The sequence below is a fragment of the Diplotaxodon limnothrissa genome, linkage group LG9 (assembly GCF_057381915.1).
Source record: "Diplotaxodon limnothrissa isolate DT_005_m linkage group LG9, D_limnothrissa_male_GT1.1, whole genome shotgun sequence".
NCBI lineage: Eukaryota > Metazoa > Chordata > Actinopteri > Cichliformes > Cichlidae > Diplotaxodon > Diplotaxodon limnothrissa.
In genome coordinates this window covers 36,639,204-36,661,671 of record NC_140604.1, presented here as the reverse complement: position 1 = coordinate 36,661,671, position 22,468 = coordinate 36,639,204, and the positions used below count along the sequence as shown (strand labels likewise).

Sequence of the window (22,468 nt, the reverse complement as noted above, 5' to 3'; positions counted from 1 at the left end):
ACCAACTTGGAGTGTTTCAGTTTGCCGTCTTAGGGAGAAATCAACACACATGGGTGTAGGTCCTTTGTTGCTGAGATTTATTGATAAAAACAGTACAAAAAACCAACCATTTGTACACATATTTACAAATAATAATAAAAAGTGAGTGAGTACATTTCAACATTATACCAGTGGTCTGATTGATGCCACAATGGAGCAAATCGAGCAAAGACTGATAAGTTCGCTGCAATTTCCAGTGTGTGGGGATCATTGGTCACCAACTGCATCACGTGCTACAACCCTGGTCTACATATCACCGTTGATGAACAGCTTTTCCCATCAAAGACTCGGTGCTGTTTCCTGCAGTATATTGCAAGTAAACCTGACAAGTTTGGGATCAAGTTTTGGGTGGCTTGCGACCTAAAATCCAAGTACATTTGCAATGTCTTCCCATATCTTGGCAAGGACCCCAATCGTCCCACTGGGGAGAGACTTTCTGAAAATGTAGTAATGAGGCTGATGGAACCATTCCTAGACAAGGGCAGAAATGTTACCACGGACAATTTTTTCACATCGCTTTCACTTGCGCAAAAACTTCTTAGACTGAAAACCACCATCCTCGGCACAGTCAACAAGATTCGCAGGGAAATTCCTCAATCCACTAGTGGATTGGCTAGTCATTCATATGTAAATGTGGTGGAGCTTGCAAGAGAGTTGGCTCACTCTCATGTAGCTGAGAAGAAGGCAAGAAAAGAACAGTTGCTTCGGACACAACCCTCCACACCTAGTCCTGGAAAAAGAGCCATGTGTCAGGTCAAACACAAATGCAAGAACAATCATGCCACTGTGCGATGTGTTCACTGCTACAGATACACATGTGGTAAATGCAGACTACAGATACCATGGCAGTGCCAGGATTGTGAGTGATTGCTGAAAATGTTGAAATGTACTCACTCACTTTTTATTATTATTTGTAAATATGTGTACAAATGGTTGGTTTTTTGTACTGTTTTTATCAATAAATCTCAGCAACAAAGGACATACACCCATGTGTGTTGATTTCTCCCTAAGATGGCAAACTGAAACACTCCAAGTTGGTGACTTTTGGAGATTTATTTCCCTGGATGATTGAGAATGCATCAAGATGAAACACAAAAGGAAGTTCACAGCTTTTAGCAGCTCCCCCACCCCCTCATCCACACACCCCCACTCCCCTCCCTCCAGAATTCCCAGCTAACAACCTAATATACATATGAATGACTAGCCAATTTAGCTTCCACTTGGCTGAAGCGAAAGCCTAGCTAAAAGCCTACCAGCCATTTGGCTGGTGGTGGGTTTTAAAGGTAGAAAGGTAGAAGCCTGGGACTCCTTTAAATAATAAATAAATAATTTAATATAGAATAATATAACAATATAACATAATTTATTTATTTTTTGCTATTACTAATATCTAATTTTCCTTTAAAAGAAAATAAACCTGAAGAAGATAAAAAAAGATATATTGATTACTGTCCTGATTGATTGATTGGCTGGTTATCTCCGTTCAAATCAAATCAAATCAAAATCAAATCACTTTTATTGTCACATCACATGTGCAGGTACATTGGTACAGCACATGTGAGTGAAATTCTTGTGTGCGAGCTTCACAAGCAACAGAGTTGTGCAAATACAAGAACGTAAACAAGCAAAATACAAGAATGGCTACATCTGAAACTAATAAATATATGTACAATATATAATAGTATATGCATTTCTGGATGTGTATACTAAATATTTTTCTACGTGTGTGTGTGTGTGTGTGTGTGTGTGTGTGTGTGTGTGTGTACACATATTTTACAAATTAAATAGAGTCAACAATAAATAAAATATATAAAATAAAATATACAGAGTGAGACATGTGCAAAACAGTGGCGTTACTGTACAGTTCCCTGAGCTCACTCTGAGTCTGGAGGTTGGTGTTAGCATCTTACCTTTGCAGGTGTCTGACCTCGCAAAAGGTTCACCTTACTGTCACAGTCTGACCTAACATCAGTAATCTGAGCTTTATCAAAGTATCAGTAATCTGAGTACACACTGGTGTAATCAGTAATCTGAATACACACTGGTGTAATCAGTGAATGCTGTGAACATGGCGCTCTGTAGTTCCTGACGGTTGTCATTTGTAGTTTTTGCCATGTTGTGGAAAACTACCTGGTGATGTCAGCGACTGGGTGCACTGGCTCCAAGTAATTTAAATGTCAGCCCAAAAAATGATGGGATGGAAACCATGACGACCACACAAACACACACACAGGTTTGATCAGAGGGGAATGGGAGGATTTTATGTGATAGCGTTCACTCTTCCCTCGGGGATTATGGGTAATGGGATCCACCTCAATGCCCCCCCCCCCCCCCCTTCCCTTGACCCCCAACCCACATTGTTGCCGTAGCGATGTCGCTGTGTGAGTGTGTGTGTTCCCTGCAGACAGAGCATTTAAGTCGACATCTCTCTTTCAGAGCAACAATCAAGGTGCAGAAACTCACAAGTGCCTCTATTGTGTTCAGCTAAAAGCCTGCAGTGTGTGTGTATGTGTGTGTGTGTGTGTGTAGTCGATTGCGGCTGCACAGAAAACTTCTTTCCTGTTATTGTGCCCCACACACACACACACACACACAACCACAAACGACAACAAAGAACAGGAAAGGTATTGTTCACCAGCTGCAGAAAATACCTGAACACACACACACACACACACACACACACACACACACAGGGGTTTGTCAGGAGAAATTGCTCTTTCCTGCTCTCATCTATCATTCCCCCTCTGAGTGGATCGCTGTCTGTCATCTTGAAATAAAGCACTTAGATTGGCCACTAGAAAGACTGTGTGTGTGTGTGTGTGTGTGTGTGCCCGCGCGTGCGTGTATGTGTGTGTGCGTGTGAATGCGTGTGTGTGAGCGCGCTCAATTCGAAGCCTCCTTTAATCTCCCTCTCTGTGTCTCAGAGGGAGCTCGGGTTTTTTCCAGTGTTGGTTAAAGTCTCTGCTGGAGGCTCAGAGGGGGGAGGGGGGCTCTGTGTGGCTCTGAGGAGCCCAGACTGGACGGGCTGTAATGGTTCCCAGATGGTTCCATCTGTGTTCATGCTGTGTGTTAATAAAGTTTGAGTTGAAGTCTGTTTCCGTCCTCAGTGAAGCGTCAGGGTGGAGTCTGCAGTGCTGGATACCCATTGGTCCACTCCTCAGGCTTCTATCCAGTTGGATGTTGGTGATGCTGCAAGGTTCGGGTTTAGTTAACAGCCACTGGTTTTATATGTTTCTGCCTGTTTGGAGACACACGTGATAAACAGGAAACATGCAGGGTGACTGGGAAACACAATCCCTGCTAATCATCTGTTTCTTTTTCCATGTTTGTGTGGAGTGCTGAATTATCAGCTGATCATCATATTGTAGGGGAGCATCACACAGGCACAGATACCTGCTGATAAAATCCCAGAATTTCACTCATTAACGGGGAAATGAAACTCTTTACACATAAAGGCTAATATACCTCACTGAGCCTGGACCTAAGTCTGTCTGTGATGTCGGGTCGTGTTCAGCGCCATCTTCTGTCAGTATGGGATGTGACGTCATGTGATTGGTTGGTTGGTGCTAACAGACTCGCATTACTTTATGTTAGCTAACTACTGACAGGATGGATACCTCAGAGGAAATTAAGGGCACTTAAACTAAACGTGAGTGTGAGGGGATCACTTTAGTGCTGCAGCAGTGAGTTCATGTTGAACCAGGACAGACTGTCCACTTTACTGTCTATGTCTGTGGCAGGAAGTGGCTGTTCACTGTTTGGCTAGCTGCACTGAAACGGTAAAATCCAGCTGTTAGCTGTGATGTTGATGTTTGTAAAGCACGTTATAAACGAGGACTGTGGAGGAGGAGGAGAGCTGGTTTGAGTCACCAGACCGACCGGCTGGATTTTTCCTCGTCTGGTCGAATGTGCTGAGCGTCAGCTATTTTATGCAGTGTAATCATCTTTCTTTCAACAGCTCGAAATATTCACACCACAAACATAACCGTTTCTTACCGAAGCACAACTGGGAGTCCTAACATCCATCAGCATGTCCGTAAGAAAACAGATGGACGTGTGTGATGGACAACAAAAAGAAACAAACAGAGGTTTGAGGAAGAGATGGCACACCTTATTTTCTTCACATCGTCTCACTGGCTGGATTACTTCATATTAGAAGTGAGGAAAAGCAAAGCCCAGATATAAGTGAAGCAGACTGTAACGAGGTGTTTTTCCTACGGACATGTAGATGCATGTCAGGATTTGCAGTCGTGCTTTGGTAAGAAGCATAGTTATGTTTGTGATTTGGTGTGCATGCAGTGAGCTGTTCTGTTGCATTTGACACATGCTGCTTCAGTCATTAACACCAACAGGAAGGTCAGCCGATGGAGACGAGGCGTGCCGATAAAAATGCTGAGCGATGAAGAAACTCAGATGGAGGTCACCTGGTCAGGTCCTAACAACTCTGATTGGCTGAGCACCAACTGACCCCAGAGCAAGGCGCCGGTTTGGCGACAGTTGGCAGCAGAGCGGAGCTGAGCCCTTCGCCAGCTCTGTTTTCACTTTACACACATAGAGGATTTTAGAGACGTGACAACGTGACGTTCACACTGCTTCCTTCAGTTTAAGGACAAACACCCGAATCCTCCGTCAAAGAAAACATGTTTACATCCATCAGAAGTTAAGAACAGCAGCAACAGGGCAGGAGCTTCAGTTTACTTTCATCATTGTGGAGAGGATAAGAAGGGCTACAGGTGAGCACAGGTGTGTCTCAATTCATTATCCTCATCACGTGTTCCTGTTTGTGTGGTCTCCGTGTTGGTTTCAGATCCGATGAACGGCCCACGGCGTCTTGAAGTCGTTGACATCCAGTCCAAACAGGTGGCGGTTCGCTGGGAACCATTCGGATACAACGTGACACGCTGCTACAGCTACAACCTGACTGTGCAGTACCGCTACAGACCTGCAGGGGCCCTGAGCAGGTACACACAGGAAGCAAGAGGGAGGGGCCAACAGGTGAAGAGAGGGAGGTCCCAATGGTAGAGATAGTAATGAACCAAATGAAGTGAGAGGGAGGGGCCAATGATTGGCAGAAGAGAGTAATCATACAAAAAGAGAAGGAGGGTCCAGCAGAAATTAGAGATAGAGAGTTGGACCACAGCTGGATGGAGGGCGTGGTGAACAGGTGAAGGTAGGAGGGGCTCTGAGGTGCTAGGAAAGAAGGAAACTGTACTTCTTTAAGTTTCATTTCATCCGAGAAGCTTCTTCAGTTCTAAACCAAATGGTGGAGAGTCCCAGGTATTTAAACCCTAGTGGGGGTGTCCCTTATGAGGGTCATTGAACCTGTATTGATCATGTGACTCACCACATGAGCCAAGGTGTGGGTCATTATCAGCTGAGGTGTCAGGTGTTACCAAAGGTCACTCTTTCGAGTATGCCGGTGTCCACATGTTGGACAGACAAGACAGATGGTTTGAGAGACGAGTGAAAGAAGCATCTATGTCCACTGTGAACAGAGGGCGGGGCTTACGACACAACTGTCTGCCATCTACAATCCTTCCCAGATGCCTAAACACCCACTCACATCCTGGGCCGTTGATCTTAATAAGTCACATGATGGAGTGGGGCAAGATCTCACAGTTGGTTCACCTGAAACCTCTGCTGATAATGACCCACGACTTTTTTTCACCCACTGGCTAATGTGATGAGTCACATGATCAGTAGTGGGTCCCTCATAAGGGACAACTTGATAAATAGATGAATACCACTCAACTATTTGGTTTAGAACTGAAGAAGCTTCTCAGATGAAACTTAAAGTCTAGCTGCTTTCTTTCCAAGCACCTGCTGTTTCTCCTGCAGGGAGCCAGCAAAGGAGGAGGTGCGGGAGGAGGAGGTGTATGACACAAGGAGCACCATGCCGACGCACACCGTACGCAACCTTCCACCCTTCACCAACGTCAGCCTGAGACTCATCCTGAGCAACCCCGAAGGACGCAAGGAGAGCGAGGAGCTTCTGGTGCTGACAGACGAGGATGGTAAAACTCTCCCTTGAGTCACAGTGGAATCACAGCAGAGTCACAGTAGAGATATAGTAGAATCAAAGGAGAATCACAGTAGAGTCACAACAGTTTCACAGTAGAAACACAGTAGAGTCTACTGCTTTGTCCTCCGATGGTAACCTATGGTGACATTTTGGTTTCAGTTCCCGGGGCAGTCCCCGTGGACTCGATCCTCGGCAGCAGCTACGAGCAGCAGATCAGCCTGAGCTGGAGGGAACCGCTGCAGACCTACGGCCTGATCCGGCAGTATGAGGTAAATACATACAACTCCCAGCAGGCTTTGCAGTCTCCCAGTCAGACCCCGTGAGTCATCTGGGTCCCGATGTCTGTCTTCTCCCCAGATATCCTACAAAGCCTTGAGCTCCTTCGACACGGAGTTTGACCTGTCCAATCAGAGCGGCAGGGTGTTGAAACCGGCCAATGAGACAAGCCACATGTTCACCGGCCTCTACCCAGGCTCCACCTACTCCTTCACAATAAGAGCCTCCACTGTTAAAGGCTTTGGGCCCCCTGTTATCACCCAGTTTACCACCAAGATCTCAGGTAGGACTGTCAAACTAAGAGCTCAGATTGTTGTTTTTACTTTAAATGACTGCAATGAAGGAAGACAAGGTGAGCTTATTTTGTGTATCACAGTAGCACAAAGCGTTCACAAGTTTCTGCTGTCTCAACACGGACAGAGAAATATGCGTCACATGACCATAACTCTGGAGTAGAGAGAAAATTCAAATGTTTCCTGAAAGATGTCATTTTACAGCCAAAACTACAAAACAAGTTGGGCTGGGTGAGAAAGGGTTAACTCAATAGTGCTTCTCACTGGCTCTTACTGACATTTTATTTTGAAAAGCCAGTCGTGTGTTTAATCCCACGGAGCTTTCAGTCACAGTGTTCAGGCGGGTGAGAGTAAACAGGCAGACCGGACCTGGGTTTTCCCGACACAAACAGTCGAGCTGGAAGGAATCAGCTGATTCCACTGTGTCCTGTGCGCTCGGGTGTGGTTCTGCTCCTCGCCAGGCCTTTGAGTCATTTCCACTCTTTGCTTCAGTGTGAAGGTAAATCAGGAGGGAATGAGCTGAACATATTGTAACTCCTCCTCCTCTTCAGCTCCTCTGATGCCGGCGTACGATCAGGAGTCTCCTCTGAATCAGACCGACTCCACCGTCACCGTCCTGCTGAAGCCCGCTCAGAGCCGTGGGGCCCCGGTCAGGTAACGTACCTGTTCAAATATTCAGCAGCATCAATCTCCCACTCCATGAACATTTCATGATGTTGCTGTTAAAGATTAAAGCGCCGACGTGTACCGCCCTGAAGCAGGAAGTCAGGCGACAAACTGCTCACATCACTAACAGGAAATTAAGACTTGTCCTGAAATTAAAAAACACTCACTGTCTCACACACACACACTCACTGCTGCCCAGAGGGAGGCGGTATCTGCAGTAACAGTCGTCATGTCAACAGCTGAGTGGGCTCTGTCATCGGGCTTTAGCGAGGGATTTGGTTAATTAACAATCAGCGGGCGGGGCTAATCAAAGCCCACTTCTAACACAGAGGATTACCCAGGGATTATCAGTTAATGTGTCAGTCTCACACACACACTACAAACAGACAGGAAGCAGCGTGTGAGACGGCGTCTCAGACAGGTAGGCTCTGCCGCTGATAATGAACACCTGCTTGTCACATGACTACAGGCCAAGAGCAGTGACCTAAAGGTGGAGACACTAAGGTGAGCTGTAATGGAGAGACTGGCAGGTATATTTGCTTAATCTAATGACACCCGGTTGCGCCAATCGGAGGTCACTAAAATCAATATTGAATCGGTGTGTAACTTTGCCAAAACAATGTGGGACTCTGTAGTTTTCTCTGGTCCCCTCCCCAATCAGACCAGGAGTGACATGTTTAGCCGCATGTTCTCCTTAAATTGCTGGCTGTCTGAGTGGTGTCCCAGAAACGATGTGGGCTTCATAGACAATTGGCAAACCTTCTGGAGGAAACCTGGTCTTGTTAGGAGAGACGGCATCCATCCCACTTTGGATGGAGCAGCTCTCATTTCTAGAAATATGGACAAATTTATTAAACCCCCCCAAAATATGACTATCCAGAGTTGGGACCAGGAAGCAGAGCTGCAGTCTTACACGCCTCTCTGCAGCTTCTCTCCTCCTGCTACCCCTCCAAAAACCCATCTCCATAGAGACTGTGCCCATCAATCAGCAGATTTCTGGCTCCCAGGTGTGTTTCATACAGGTAAGGAGCTGACACCGGGAGCCTTCTCAACTCGTTAGCTGTATGAAAGACAGCTGTCCATAGAAGCAATCAGTATGTCCAGATTCAAACTCTGCACCATGACCAAGACCAAACAGCTTTCCAAGGATGTCAGGGATGAGACTGGACCTACACAAGGCTGGAATGGGCTACAGATGACAGGACAAAGATGACAATAGGTGGTGCGATAATTCGCAAATGGAAGAACCATGAAATAACTGCTCATTTCCCTCAGTGTGGAGTTCCACGCGAGATCTCACCTCACGGAGTCTCTATGATAATGAGGACACTGTGTTTTAACAGACCTCTCTGCATTGAATCATATCTGTTATTAACCTCTGTCTCTCTTCCACAGCATGTCTTTATCCTGTCTTCCTTCTCTCACCGCAACCAATCGCAGCAGATGGCCCCGCCCCTCCCTGAGCCTGGTTCTGCCGGAGGTTTCTTCCTGTTAAAAGGGAGTTTTTCCTTCCCACTGTCGCCAAAGTGCTTGCTCATAGGGGGTCATATGATTGTTGGGTTTTTCTCTGTATCTATTATTGTAGGATCTACTGTACAATATAAAGCGCCTCGAGGTGACTGCTGTTGTGATTTGGTGCTGTATAAATAATGATTTTTACTCATTTTAATTCTGAATAATTTGCTAAAAAAAAGATGAAAAACACAAAAGTGTCATTGTGAAATAATCACAGTGAGTCTTTCCGTGATACTGCAGCAGCCCCGCGTGCAGAGACACACAAAGTGTTGCATGCTGGGTAGCTGGTGGCCTCGACGCTTGTGCGTATCTACTGATGTACTGCTTGTGTTAACGAGCGTGGAGTAGGCTGTGGCAGTGGGCGTGGCTTTTGGTTCTGTAGTTAGTGTAAGTGCAGCTCGTACGCTCGCTGACTCCACATATCTGAGCCATGAAGCCGAGGATCAGTGTAGGGTCTTCCTTACACTACAAAGCGACTGTTGTTGCGATTTGAAGTCATCCAAACATGAATGTCGGCTTCGAGCTGTGTGTATCCTCTCAGACCTTCTTTGGATGGAGTTTGGTCCATATGACGGCGTTTCTCTCCACCCATCAGGAACCCTCAGCATTAAGTGAGAACAGTTTAACCTCACCCCACCTCTGTAGCTAACCACCAGACAGCAGCCCGACGTCACCAACCCTCCATGTAGGGGCGCGACGGGAGCCTATTCAGCCCCAGGGTAGGACCTGGACAGGCCCCCGTCTGTCGCAGGGCTAGCACATAGAGACAGACAACGACTGGGAGAGAACCCACGCAAACACAGGAGGAACGTGCAAACTCCACACAGAAAGACCTGATGGTGGAATTAAACTGTGAGGCAACCGTGCTGCCACTGCTGTGTGATGACTGGGTGGATGAAACCCAGTGAAGCTGTTGGAGGTGTATGTCAGCTGTTTATTCCTGCCTGCGTTTGCTCAGCAAGAGCAGTTCCAGCTCCACTTCAGCTTTCTTTGGTTTGCTAGATGTCTGAAAAGAATCTCACGGAAGCACCTGCACGTGCTCGTCGCCACTTCAGCGAGTGGCCGTGTTTTCTGTGCAAGCAGCGAGAGAGCGCTGCGAACGCTGCAGATCAGTCACTCGAACGTGACTCTTGTGTTTGAGTGGGGGCGAAGAAAGAGGAAGCTGAAAGGAGGAAAATGGATCTTTTCAGCTGAAGCGAGATCTGTTTTTCCTTTTGTGTAGGGGCGAGGCGTGTGTGTGTGTGATTTGCGCTGTGTTAATCGACATGATGTCTGATGTGAAATCCATCAGATTGAACAGATGCTGCTCCGAGATACGATTTAAGGTCTGCGTGTTTATATTTAACTTTCTCTCTGACACCACAGTGTGTGTTGGCCTTCAGGCACGCACACACAGATTCAAACACACACGTATGTAGGATACGCGCATCACAGGACAAAAGGTGTTGCCGGCAGCGACCTGCAGCTGTAATCAGATTACTGTCTCACACACACACACACACACACAACAAGTCCTGCGACTCGAGCGTGGTGAAATGTGATTGGAGATGGAACGTCAACGACAGAGAGGAGAAGAAAGGACATAAAGAAAGAGACAGATGTGGGGGGGAGGAGAACTGAAAGAACGAGGCAGAAATGATCCAATTTGTTCTTCTTCTCTTCCTTTCAGAGGCGAATTAAAAACAGTGTGTTTGTGTCTGTGCGCCTTCCTGTCCTCCATTAGTTTCCTGTCCAGCAGGAAATGTGACAACACTGCAGTTTCACCCTCCACACCTTCAGATGTGTGTCAGAAACTGTGTGTGTGTTGATATGTAACTTCTGTCCTGAACTGGACTCCTATGAAAAACACAACTATTGTTTCCAGCGTCCCTAGGGACACACGCCGTCTTAAAAACTAACCGTGCTGCATTCAGGTGCAGCCCAGTGTAAACCACATACAGGCTCTTCTGCTGGAAAAGAAAGTTTACTCTAGAGCCACAATACTTTCACTTCAGTTCAGTTCAATTTTATTTATACAGCAACAAATCACAGCAGTTGTCCCAATGAAAGATCCTGTTATACAGAGAAAACACTAACAATCAGACGTTGACCTTTGAGCAAGCATTTGGTGACAGTAAGGAGGAAAAACTTAACTGGAAGAAACCTCAAAACCGGGCTCAGGGAGGGGCGGGGCCATCTGCTGCGACTGGTTGGGGTGAGGGGAGGCAGACAGGATAAAGACATGTCCCAATTCCTAAGCCGGCCTTCAGAGGACCCGGCCCACATAGGCCGGGTTCTCTGAAGGCCGGTGAAATTGGCTGTGAAATTGGACGGTCGAGCCTTCAGTTTTGCGTCACCGCTGTCTCGGTGGAGTTTAATAAACTCGGCTGTCTGCTCCTTGTTATTTAAAATATAACAGGACACTATAAATATAACAGGAGTAAACTCTCGACCATCTCACACTTCTGTTTAATCAGGTTGATGTTTATTCAACTGTGTGAAAACTAAAACTTTAATCTCAGCCAAACCGATTTACTCAGGAACAAATGAAACATTGAAAAAAGCCAAAAATGTACATTTATAAGTTATCATAGTGACTTATATATCATGTTTAACCTAAGTAGTGAAGACCATGGGGATCTGAAATGATGTGCCGGGAGTCCGCTGCACTCGCCGGCTTCAGTGACCCTCGAGCTCCCGGCTAACTATCGAGCTGGTGGGTAACAGACGTCTCCAAACACATCAGAGCACTTTTACAAATATGTGATGTCTTGATAAACCGAGCAGATATACTCCATTGCCGCATTTGAAAAGTATTTTATATTATTATACAAATATTATAAATAATAATTGAATTAATAAAATATTTCAAAGAGTAATAAGAATAAGTTGCTTCTGCCATATTTGGAAACTGGAATTGGCGGGGCCGCGCTAGGAATTCTGGGATATGGTGGACCACGAACAATACACCCGACCCATCCTTCAAATCTGGGGAAATAAAGGACGCATTTGGAGCACCCTTCATTTCCTGGTTGTGACGTAATCGGCCTTCAAATGCGGCCTCCAAAGGATGCGGCCGAGGAATTGGCACATATCTAAAGACATGCTGTGGAAGAGAGCTGGGGATTAATAAGTGTGAAGAAAGAAGAAACACCCAGTGCATCATGGGAATCCTCCAGCAGCCTACACCTATTGCAGCATAACTAAGGGAGGATTCAGGGTCACCTGGCCCAGCCCTAACTATATGCTTTAGCAAAAAGGAAAGTTTGAAGCCTAATCTTGAAAGTAGAGATAGTGTCTGTCTCCTGAATCCAAACTGGAAGCTGGTTCCACAGAAGAGGGGCCTGAAAACTGAAGGCTCTGCCTCCCATTCTACTTTTAAATACTCTAGGAACAACAAGTAGGCCTGCAGAGCGAGAGCGAAGTGCTCTAATAGGGTGATATGGTACTACAAGGTCATTAAGATAAGATGGGGCCTGATTATTTAAGACTTTGTATGTGAGGAGGATGATTTTGAATTCTGGATTTAACAGGAAGCCAAAACAGGAGAAATCTGCTCTCTCCTTCTAGTCCCTGTCAGGACTCTTGCTGCAGCATTTTGGATTAACTGAAGGCTTTTCAGTGAGTTTTTTGGACATCCTGATAATAATGAATTACAGTCATCCAGCCTGGAAATAATAAATGCATGAACTAGTTTTTCAGCGTCACTCTGAGACAGGATATTTCTAATTTTAGAGATGTTGCACAAATGGAAGAAAGCAGTCTTACATATTTGTTTTAATATCAAATCAAATCAAATCACTTTTTATTGTCACATCACATGTGCAGGCACACTGGCACAGCACATGCGAGTGAAATTCTTGTGTGCGAGCCCCACAAGCAACAGAGATGTGCAAACACAACAACACAAATGAGCAAAATACAAGAATGGCCAACCTGAAAGTAATAAATATATGTACAATATATAATAGTGTATGCATTTCTGGATGTGTATACTAAATATTTTCCTACGTGTGTGTGTGTGTGTGTGTGTGTGTGTGTGTGTGTGTGTGTGTATACACATTTTTACAAATTAAATAGTAAAAAAATAAAATAAAATAATAATAATAATAATAATAATAATAAAATATATAAAATATACAGAGTTGAATATGTGCAAAACAAGTGGCATTTATATACAGTGTGGAGTGCATAATGTTAAAGTTCCAGTAGTGAAGCTGAGGTGTCTATGACGTGTTCAGCAGTCTGATGGCCTGGTGGAAGAAGCTGTCTCTCAGTCTGCTGGTACGGGACCGGATGCTGCAGAACCTCCTTCCTGATGGAAGCAGTCTGAACAGTTTATGGCTGGGGTGACTGGAGTCCTTGATGATCCTCCCCGCTTTCCTCAGGCAGCGCTTCCTGTAGATGTCTTGGAGGGAGGGAAGCTCACCTCCAATTATCCGTTCAGAGCACCGCACTACTCGCTGGAGAGCTTTGCAGTTGTAGGCGGTGCTGTTGCCATACCAGGTGGTGATGCATCCAGTGAGGATGCTCTCAATGGCACAGCGATAGAAGGTCCTGAGGATGCGGGGGTTCATGCCGAATCTTTTCAGTCTCCTGAGAAAGAAGAGGCGCTGCTGCGCCTTCTTCACTGTTTTGTTTGTGTGTACTGACCACATAAGATCCTCAGCCAGATGTACACCAAGGAACCGGAAGCTGCTCACTCTCTCCACAGCAGCGCCGTTGATGGTGATGGGGGTGTGTACTTCTCTGCACCTCCGGAAGTCCACTATCAACTCCTTTGTCTTTGCGACGTTGAGGGTGAGATGGTTGTCTTGACACCAGTGGGTCAGGGCGCTGACCTCCTCCCTGTAAGCCGTCTCATCACCGTTGGTGATAAGACCCACCACTGTAGTGTCGTCCGCAAACTTCACAATGATGTTGGAGCTGTTAGTGGCTGTGCAGTCGTAGGTGTAGAGTGAGTACAGGAGAGGGCTCAGTACACACCCCTGTGGAGCACCAGTGTTCAGTGTGATGGGGGATGAGGTGATGCTGCCCAGTCTGACCACCTGGCGTCTGTCAGACTGGAAGCTAAGGATCCAGCTGCAGAGGGAGCTGCTCAGTCCTAGATCCTGCAGTTTCCTGTCCAGCTTCGAGGGAACGATGGTATTGAATGCTGAGCTGTAATCTACAAACAGCATCCTCACATACGTGTCTCTCTTCTCCAGGTGTGACAGGGCAGTGTGTAGTGTCAGGGCTATGGCATCATCAGTGGACCTGTTGTGGCGGTATGCGAACTGTAGAGGGTCCAGTGAGTCGGGTAGTGCAGAGCAGATGAAGTCCCTGACCAGCTTCTCGAAGCATTTGCTTACGATGGGGGTCAGGGCTACAGGTCGCCAGTCGTTCAATGAGGAGATGGTGGAGGATTTGGGTACAGGGACGATGGTGGCCATTTTGAAGCAGGCTGGGACTACAGACAGAGAGAGGGAAAGGTTGAAGATGTGCGTGAACACTCCAGCCAGCTGAGCCGCGCATGACCTGAGGACGCGGCCGGGAATCCCGTCCGGACCAGTAGCTTTGCGTGCGTTCACCTTCCTGAAGCACTTCCGCACATCCTCCTCAGACACAATGTGCGCACTGACGTCATCCGCGGTGCGCACACTGTCCGGTCTCGTGGTGTTCGCTGTGTCGAATCTAGCGTAGAATACGTTTAGATCCTCACACAGAGAGGCCGTGGTCTGCGGTGTGCTGGTTTTCCCTCTAAAGTCTGTGATCGTGTTTAGTCCCTGCCACATACTCCGAGGGTTGTCAAACTGTTGCTCCACCCTGTCCCTGTACTCACGTTTGGCTGCTTTGATCGTCTTCCGGAGTTGGTAATGTGCATGTTTGTAGTCCGATGTGTTCGCGGAGGCAAAGGCAGTGTTCCGTGCCGCCAGTGCCGCGCGAACATCTCCGTTAATCCAGGGTTTTTGATTTGGGAAGGATTTGACTGTTCTGGATGGGACGACATCTTCCACGCATTTCCTGATAAATCCACAGACTGAGTCTGTGTACTCATCAATGTCCCTAGCAGCCACGTGAAACATTTCCCAGTCTGCGTGATCAAAACAGTCCCGCAGCGCAGACTCCGATTGGTCCGTCCAACAGTGCACCGCCCTCCGGGTTGGAGCTTCCTGTTTCAGCTTCTGCCTGTAGGCGGGCAGGAGCAGGATGGAGCAGTGATCTGATTGGCCGAATGGGGCGCGGGGGAGGGCTTTGTACGCATCCCGGAAAGAGGTGTAACAGTGGTCAAGTTGCCGGTTTCCACGTGTGTTGAAAAGGATGTGTTGATGGAGTTTTGGTGAGACTTTCTTCAGGTTTCCCTTATTAAAGTCTCCGGCTGTGATAAACGCTGCCTCTGGGTGTGCGGTTTCCTCGCTGCTGATCGCGCTGTACAGTTCCCTGAGTGCTCGGTCAGTATCGGCTTGTGGGGGAATGTAAACAGCCGTAATAATCACTGCTGTAAATTCCCTCGGTAGCCAGAATGGCCGGCACTTAATCATCAGGTACTCCAGGTCCGGTGAGCAGAAGGATTTGACCGGGTGCACGTTCGCATAATCACACCAGCTGTTGTTGATCATGAAACACACACCACCGCCTCTGCTTTTCCCAGTAAGATCCTGTGACCTGTCCGCGCGGTGCACAGAGAACCCCGGCAGTTGTATTGCGGAGTCCGGTACTTTGTCCGATAGCCAGACAAAGTAATATGTGCGTTGAAGGACATGTCCTGGTCAAAAATGACTCCAAGGTTCCTCACAGTGTTACTGGAAGCCAAGGTAATGCCATCCAGAGTAAGAGTCTGCTTAGATACCATATTTCCAAAAGTTGATTCTGTTCATCTGGACGTAGCGTTTTGTGTAAATAATGACTGAAACCAGCCCACTGAGGGAACAATGGGCTGGGAGGTCGGTTCCTTAATCATAATTATGCAAATTCTCATGACCATTGATCAACAACCACTGATCAATGTCCATGAGGACCATTCACAGAGAGTTGGGGAATAGCTTTCTTTAGGAGCCTTTCCAGCTTTGACAAAAGTCCAGCTGGGGTAACCACATTTACTCAGGGCCTTCTTGATGTTCTTCTGCCTCCCTGGCTGCTGTGTCAGTGGGGATGGTGATCGCTCTGTGTTGTAGCTTCTTGATAACACCCAGTTTGTGCTCCAGTGGATGATGAGAGTCAAACCTTAGATACTGATCCGTATGTGTAGGTTTACGGTACACGTCAGCTTTTAGATGTCCCCCATTACTGATGGAAATCTCACAGTCTAAGAAGGCTAACCTGCCACTGTTCATATCCTCCCTGGTGAATCTGATGTGTCGGTCCACTGAGTTAATGTGATCCGTGAATTGTGGTACGTCCTGAGATTTGATTTTCACCCAGGTGTCATCCACATATCTGAACCAATGGCTTGGTGGTGTTCCAGGGTAGGATAGCAAAGCCCTCTTTTCCACTTCTTTCATGTACAAATTGGCCACAATGGGTGAAACTGGGAGCCCATGGCACACACATGTTTCTGCCTGAAGAACTGACCCTTGTATGTGAAGTAGGTGGAATGAAGACACAGTTCAAACAAACTTGGTCGATGCTGAGAGTGGTCCTGCTGCTGAGGTTGGGGTCATCCTGTAATCTCTTACACACTACCTCCAACACTTCTGTGACTGGGATGCAAATGAAGAGAGATGTAACGTCGTACAAGACCATGGTTTCATCTGCCTCCATGATGACATCTCTCACCTTCTCAACAAAATCCAGGGTGTTCTGGATGTGGTGTTCAGAGCTGCCCACCAGCGGGTTGAGGATCAAAGCCAGAAACTTGGAGATGTTATAGGTGACCAAGTTGTTCATACAGACAATCGGTGTTAAAGTTGCACCCTGTTTATGTATTTTCATTGTTCCTTCAGTGGGCTGGTTTCAGTCATTATGCACATGTACTGTTTATAAGATTGAAACCTGCAGTCAGCTGAGACTGAAGAAGCCACTTGGATGATGACGAAACGTTTCTCTCCCTGAAAACTCTACGTCCAGATGAACAGAATCAACTTTTGGAGATTTACTTATCTGGGTGATTGAGCCTGCATCAAGACATTAGATACCATATTTCTAAGATTTTCAGGGCCGAGTACAATAACCTCAGTTTGATCTGAATTAAGAAGCAGAAAGGCTTTATGTCTTTAAGACATAAAGACCTGGATTCATGGACAGATAGAGCTGGGTGTCATCTGATGATACTGCCTAAGGGAAGCATGTATAATGTAACTTAATAGAGGTGGTATAGTTCTTGAAGTGTTTTCACAGACCTGTGTGTGTGTGTGTGTGTGTGTGTGTGTGTGTGTGTGTGTGTGTGTGTGTGTGTGTGTGTGTGTGTGTGTGTGTGTGTGTGTGTGAGACTCCTGTGAAGAACACAACTGTTGTTTCCAGAGTACAAACACTGATAGAAACTAAGTGTTCTGTGTTCAGTTAGAACTAAAACAGTTTATGTCGAGTTTTCTGAAAGTCAGTTTTTGTGGTGTTTTAATGAAGTTGATCGACTGTGAAGGTTCTCAGTCATCCAGGTCATCGTAGTCAAAGGAGCTTGCAAAGAAAAGCGTCTGGACTTCTTTAAGTTACTTGAAGACGTTTCACCTCTCATCCGAGAAGCTTCTTCAGTTCTAAGGTCAAATGGTGGAGAGTCCCAGATATAAACCTAGTGGGATTTTCCCCCCACAGAGGGACAAAAGGACCCCCTGATGATCCTCTAATCCCCTGAGCCAAGGTGTGAAAGTGGGTGTGGGTCCCAATCAGCCAGAGTTTCGGGTGAGCTCATTGTGAAACCTGGCTCCACCTTATCATGCGAATTCCTGAGGTCAGATGGCCCAGGATGTGAGTGGGCGTTAAGGCGTCTGGGAAGGATCTCAAAACTGGATTATAGATGGCAGAGAGTTGGTGTCGTAAACCCCCGCCTCTGTTCAAAGATGGTCGCTCACAGTGGACATAGATGCTTCTTTCACTCCTCTTTCAAACCATCTGTCCTCTCTGTCCAAAATGTGAACATTGGCATCCTCAAAGAGTGTCCTTTATCCTTAAGATGCAGATGGACTGCTGAGTCTTGTCCTGTGGAGGTGGCTCTTCTGTGTTGTGCCATGCGCTTGTGAAGTGGTTGTTTGGTCTCTCCAATGTAGAGGTCTGAGCATTCCTCGCTGCACTGTACAGCATACACCACATTGTTAAGTCTGTGTTTTGGCGTTTTGTCTTTCGGGTGAACCAGTTTCTGTCTGAGCGTGTTGCTGGGTCTGAAATGCACCGGGATGTCGTGCTTGGAGAAAACTCTCCTGAGTTTTTCTGATACACCGGCTACATAGGGGATGACAATGTTGTTGCGTCTGTCCTTCTTATCCTCCCTCGCTGGTGTCTGATCTTCTTTTCTGTGCCTCTTTGCTGACTTTAAGAACGCCCATTTAGGATAGCCGCACGTTTTGAGTGCTTCCTTTACATGTGTGTGTTCCTTCTTTTTTCCTTCAGGCTTAGAGGGAACACGTTCTGCCCGGTGGTGTAGGGTCCTGATTACTCCAAGTTTGTGTTCCAGAGGGTGATGGGAGTCAAAGAGGAGGTACTGGTCCGTGTGTGTGGGCTTCCGGTAAACTTCGATGTTGAGGTTGCCGTTCTCTTCAATGTCCACGGCGCAGTCCAGGAAAGGCAAACAGTCGTCCTTTGTGTCTTCCCTGGTGAACTTGATGTTTTTATCCACAGCGTTAATGTGCGCAGTGAAGGATTCCACTTCTTGTGTCTTGATTTTGACCCAGGTGTCGTCCACATATCTGTACCAGTGGCTGGGTACTCTTACTTTGAAAGAGCCAAGAGCCTTCCTTTCCACTTCCTCCATGTAAAGGTTGGCTACAATAGGTGACACAGGGGAGCCCATGGCACAGCCATGTTTTTGTCTGTAAAAGCCTTCGTTGTACTTGAAATATGTAGTGGTGAGGCAGAGGTCTAACAGTGTGCAGATCTGATCGGGTGTGAAGTTGGTCCTGTCTTCCAAGGAGCTGTCTTCTTGTAGTCGTTTTCTGACAGTCTCCACGGCCTCCGTGGTGCGTATGCAAGTGAAGAGAGAGACTACATCAAAGGACACCATGGTTTCATCTGGATCCAGGGTAAGTTTCTGGACCTTGTCGGTGAAGTCGGTGGAGTTCTTGATGTGGTGTGGGGTGTTCCCCACGAGAGGAGCAAGGATGGTAGCAAGGTGTTTAGCAATGTTATAAGTGGCTGAGTTTATGCTACTGACTATGGGTCTGAGTGGGACAGCTTCCTTGTGGATTTTAGGAAGTCCGTAAATGCAGGGTATGGCATCCCCTGGGTAAAGGCAGTGATATCTAAGGTGGTCAATAATTTTGTCCTTTTCAAAGTCTTGAAGAAAAGCGATAACTTTATTTTTGTAGCTGCTTGTGGGGTCTCGCTTTAGGGCTTCGTAGGTATTGTTGTCACTGAGGAGAGTATCAGAATCAGAATCAGAAACTTTATTGTCATTGTCATGAGAACAACGAAATTAAGAATGGTCCCCGATCATTGCATCATCCCTAGCAATATCAAAATATAAATAAAACAATAAAATTCAATAAATAAAATAGATAGAATACTTAAAATACTAATAAGATATAACAGTAAAACATTCACATACATTCCCACACACATGCTTCAGACCGTGCATAGATTAACACAAGAGTGGCGTGATGGACATTTTTTTGTAGTATTCAGATGTGTTATTGCAGTTGGATAACAGCTGTGTTTGAGTCTATTAGTCCTTGCTCTGATTGCCCTGTACCGTCTGCCTGAGGGCAACAGTTCGAACAGGGAGTGGCCAGGATGTGAGGTGTCTTTTATGATGTTTTGGGCCTTTTTAAAACAGTGGGCGTTGTGTAGAACTTCCAGTGTGGGGAGAGGGCAGCCAGTGATCTTTTGGGCGGTGTTAATGATCCCTTGGAGTGCTTTCCTCTGAGCCCCTGTGCAGCTAGTGTACCAGATGCATATGCAGTAAGTTAGAACACTCTCAATGGTGGCTCTGTAGAAGGACACCAGCAGTCTCTGTGTGATGTTATTCCTCCTGAGAATTCTCAGGAAGTACAGTCTCTGTTGGGCCTTTTTCAGCAGCTCGGAGGTGTTCACACTCCAGGAAAGGTTCTCCTCTATATTGACTCCCAGGAAGCGGAAGCTTGCCACCCTTTCTACACAGTCCCCATTTATGAATAGTGGTTGGATCTCTGCCTTTTTCCTTCTGAAGTCTATTATGAGTTCTTTGGTTTTTGAAGTGTTGAGGAGGAGGTTATTGGCCTTACACCATGACGTCAGCTGCTCCACCTCGTCTCTGTACGTAGACTCGTCTCCCTTGGAAATGAGCCCCACCACTGTGGTGTCATCTGCAAATTTCACAAAGATGTTGCTGTGGTGGCGAGGAGTGCAGTCGTGTGTGTAGAGAGAGTAGAGCAGTGGACTGAGCACACAGCCCTGGGGTGAGCCAGTGCTGAGACTCAGGGCTGAGGATGTGTGATGGCCAACTCTGATCTTTGTGTGGTAATCTGTAGTGTAGTAATCTGTAGTGTCCACCATTTGACCTTAGAACTGAAGAAGCTTCTCGGATGAGAGGTGAAACGTCTTCAAGTAACTTAAAGAAGTCCAGATGCTTTTCTTTGCAAGCTCCTTTGACAATAAAGTTGATCATTTCTCTCGTGGAGAGTTTTAATGGATCTGACAGGTTTCCCGAAGTTGCTAAAGTTTCCTTAAATGTCGGTAGAGCTTGATCTGTCTTTTTCTGTCGATGCCCTTATAATGGTCAGACTGAGGTTTTAATGAGATGTTCATGAGGCTTTAAATCAGCACAGGAGCAATCAGGCAGCTCCTCCTCCTGACTGTCACATACAGAATGAAGTATCTGATATTTGTATGTCCTTTAAAATTCTTTGGTGGTCGATGGTGAACAGGATTTTTTTTTATTCAGGGATAAGTAGGTGACAGCTACCTAGAATTATATATTTTTTAAAATATTATATCTCATGTTATTTCCCTTTCTTGTCTTCCTTTATGTCTTTTACCTGCGTATAGGATTTAATAGCAGCTCTGACAGGAGGAAATGAACGATCAGTTTAATGTCAAACTAAAGTTACAGCCTCCACACACAGACGGAGAGTTAATAAAAGTGAAGGAGAGTGTGATGGAGGAGAGGCATAGGTGACCTTTATGTGGAGCTGAATAATGAATCAACAGATGGGCAGAAGAAGAGCCGAGCAGTTTAATGTGTCGGCTTGTATGTGAACTGAAATCCAGCCAATTATCAGCAACAATCACGAACAGCAAAGCTCACAGCAGCAATTCTGCAACAACAAGAGTTGATCTTCATCCCATTTTCCTTTTTACGAACACATGCATTACTGATTCTCCCAAAGGTTCCTTTGACCGGACTTCTCAGCTGGAGCCATGGTCAAAGCTGCAGGATCCACAAACAGCTGATCCTGCTTTTCCCATAATCCAAACTGATAATGCCTCGCTTCAGTGCCAGCATCACAGTAAACATGTGACTCTGTTTTACAAGATCTGTTTACGGTTCAACCTGTCTGTCTGTAGTAAATACCAGGTGGTGGTGGAAGAGGAGCGCCCCCGCAGGCAGACCAGAGGCACTGCAGAGATTCTGCGCTGTTATCCAGTGCCCATTCACTTCCAGAACGCCACGCTGCTGGACTCCCAGTATTACTTCAGCGCTGAGCTTCCAATGAGCGAGCTGAGGGCGCCCATGCCCTTCTGTGTCGGTCAGTGACACATTCAGTCATTCACTCAGTCAATCAGTCAATTAGTTAGTCAGTCAATGGGTCTGTCAGTTATTGACTCAGTCAGTTGGCGAATCAGTCTGTGAGTCTCTTAATTAGTGAGTTAATAAACGAGTCAGTCAGTGATCCAGTCAATCATTCACTGAGTCAGTCTGTGAGTTCATCAGTGAGTCTGTTTACCTTTGTGTTTGTACAGGTGACAACAGGACCTACAGTGGTTACTGGAATGCTCCCCTCCTGCCTCATAAGAGTTATGGGATTTACTATCAGGCTGTCAGCACTGCCAATGGGGTGAGTTCACCTGTTTACAGGTAACACAACCAACACAGTGGAATTCAAATCATTTAAATCAGCTGGATCAGCTGTCATCGGCTCCTGTCTGCAGTCTACCATGGATATTCACGCAGATATCAATGGATCACTATGAGACTGAAGACTGAACCTGACTAAGTTGTTTTTATTGATTGATGCTAACTAAGTCGTGTTTTTGTTATAAGGTAACAATAAGGCAGAAGAAGACAGTTTGAGAGAGACAGGAACTCCATAGTATGAATTCCCTGAGGCTTTCACACATTAACTAAAGACAGTATTTTAGTTGGTGTAGACTCACATCTTAGGAATGAACAAAGGGCATGCAGCACACATAAATTACATTTTTTTTAAAAAGGAAATGTATTCAAAACCAAGGTCGGTTGTAAGAGGGTCTGTGTTGGATGTAGAAGCCACGTCCGAAGCTCATGCGTGTGTATATGTAAGCACGTATCTCCAAAAACTTGATTCTGTTCATCCTGACGTAGCGTTTTGTGGGAGATGCGTTTCATCATCATCCAGGTGACGTCTTCAGTCTCAGCTGACTGCAGGTTTCAATC

The 22,468-nt window shown here is 46.2% G+C and overlaps 1 protein-coding gene across 7 annotated transcripts in view; it reads left to right on the top strand.

The window, feature by feature from the left end:
- Positions 1-22,468, top strand: part of LOC146626065 (receptor-type tyrosine-protein phosphatase mu-like) — a 226,007-nt gene that overhangs the window by 94,100 nt on the left and 109,439 nt on the right. For all 7 annotated transcript variants that reach the window (XM_085363138.1, XM_085363137.1, XM_085363139.1 and 4 more), the window contains exons 10-16: positions 4,847-5,000; positions 5,878-6,053; positions 6,221-6,330; positions 6,419-6,620; positions 7,182-7,284; positions 21,400-21,581; positions 21,796-21,890. In XM_085363138.1, the coding sequence (XP_085219264.1) occupies positions 4,847-5,000; positions 5,878-6,053; positions 6,221-6,330; positions 6,419-6,620; positions 7,182-7,284; positions 21,400-21,581; positions 21,796-21,890 (1,022 nt within the window). The remainder of the gene's footprint in view (positions 1-4,846; positions 5,001-5,877; positions 6,054-6,220; positions 6,331-6,418; positions 6,621-7,181; positions 7,285-21,399; positions 21,582-21,795; positions 21,891-22,468) is intronic.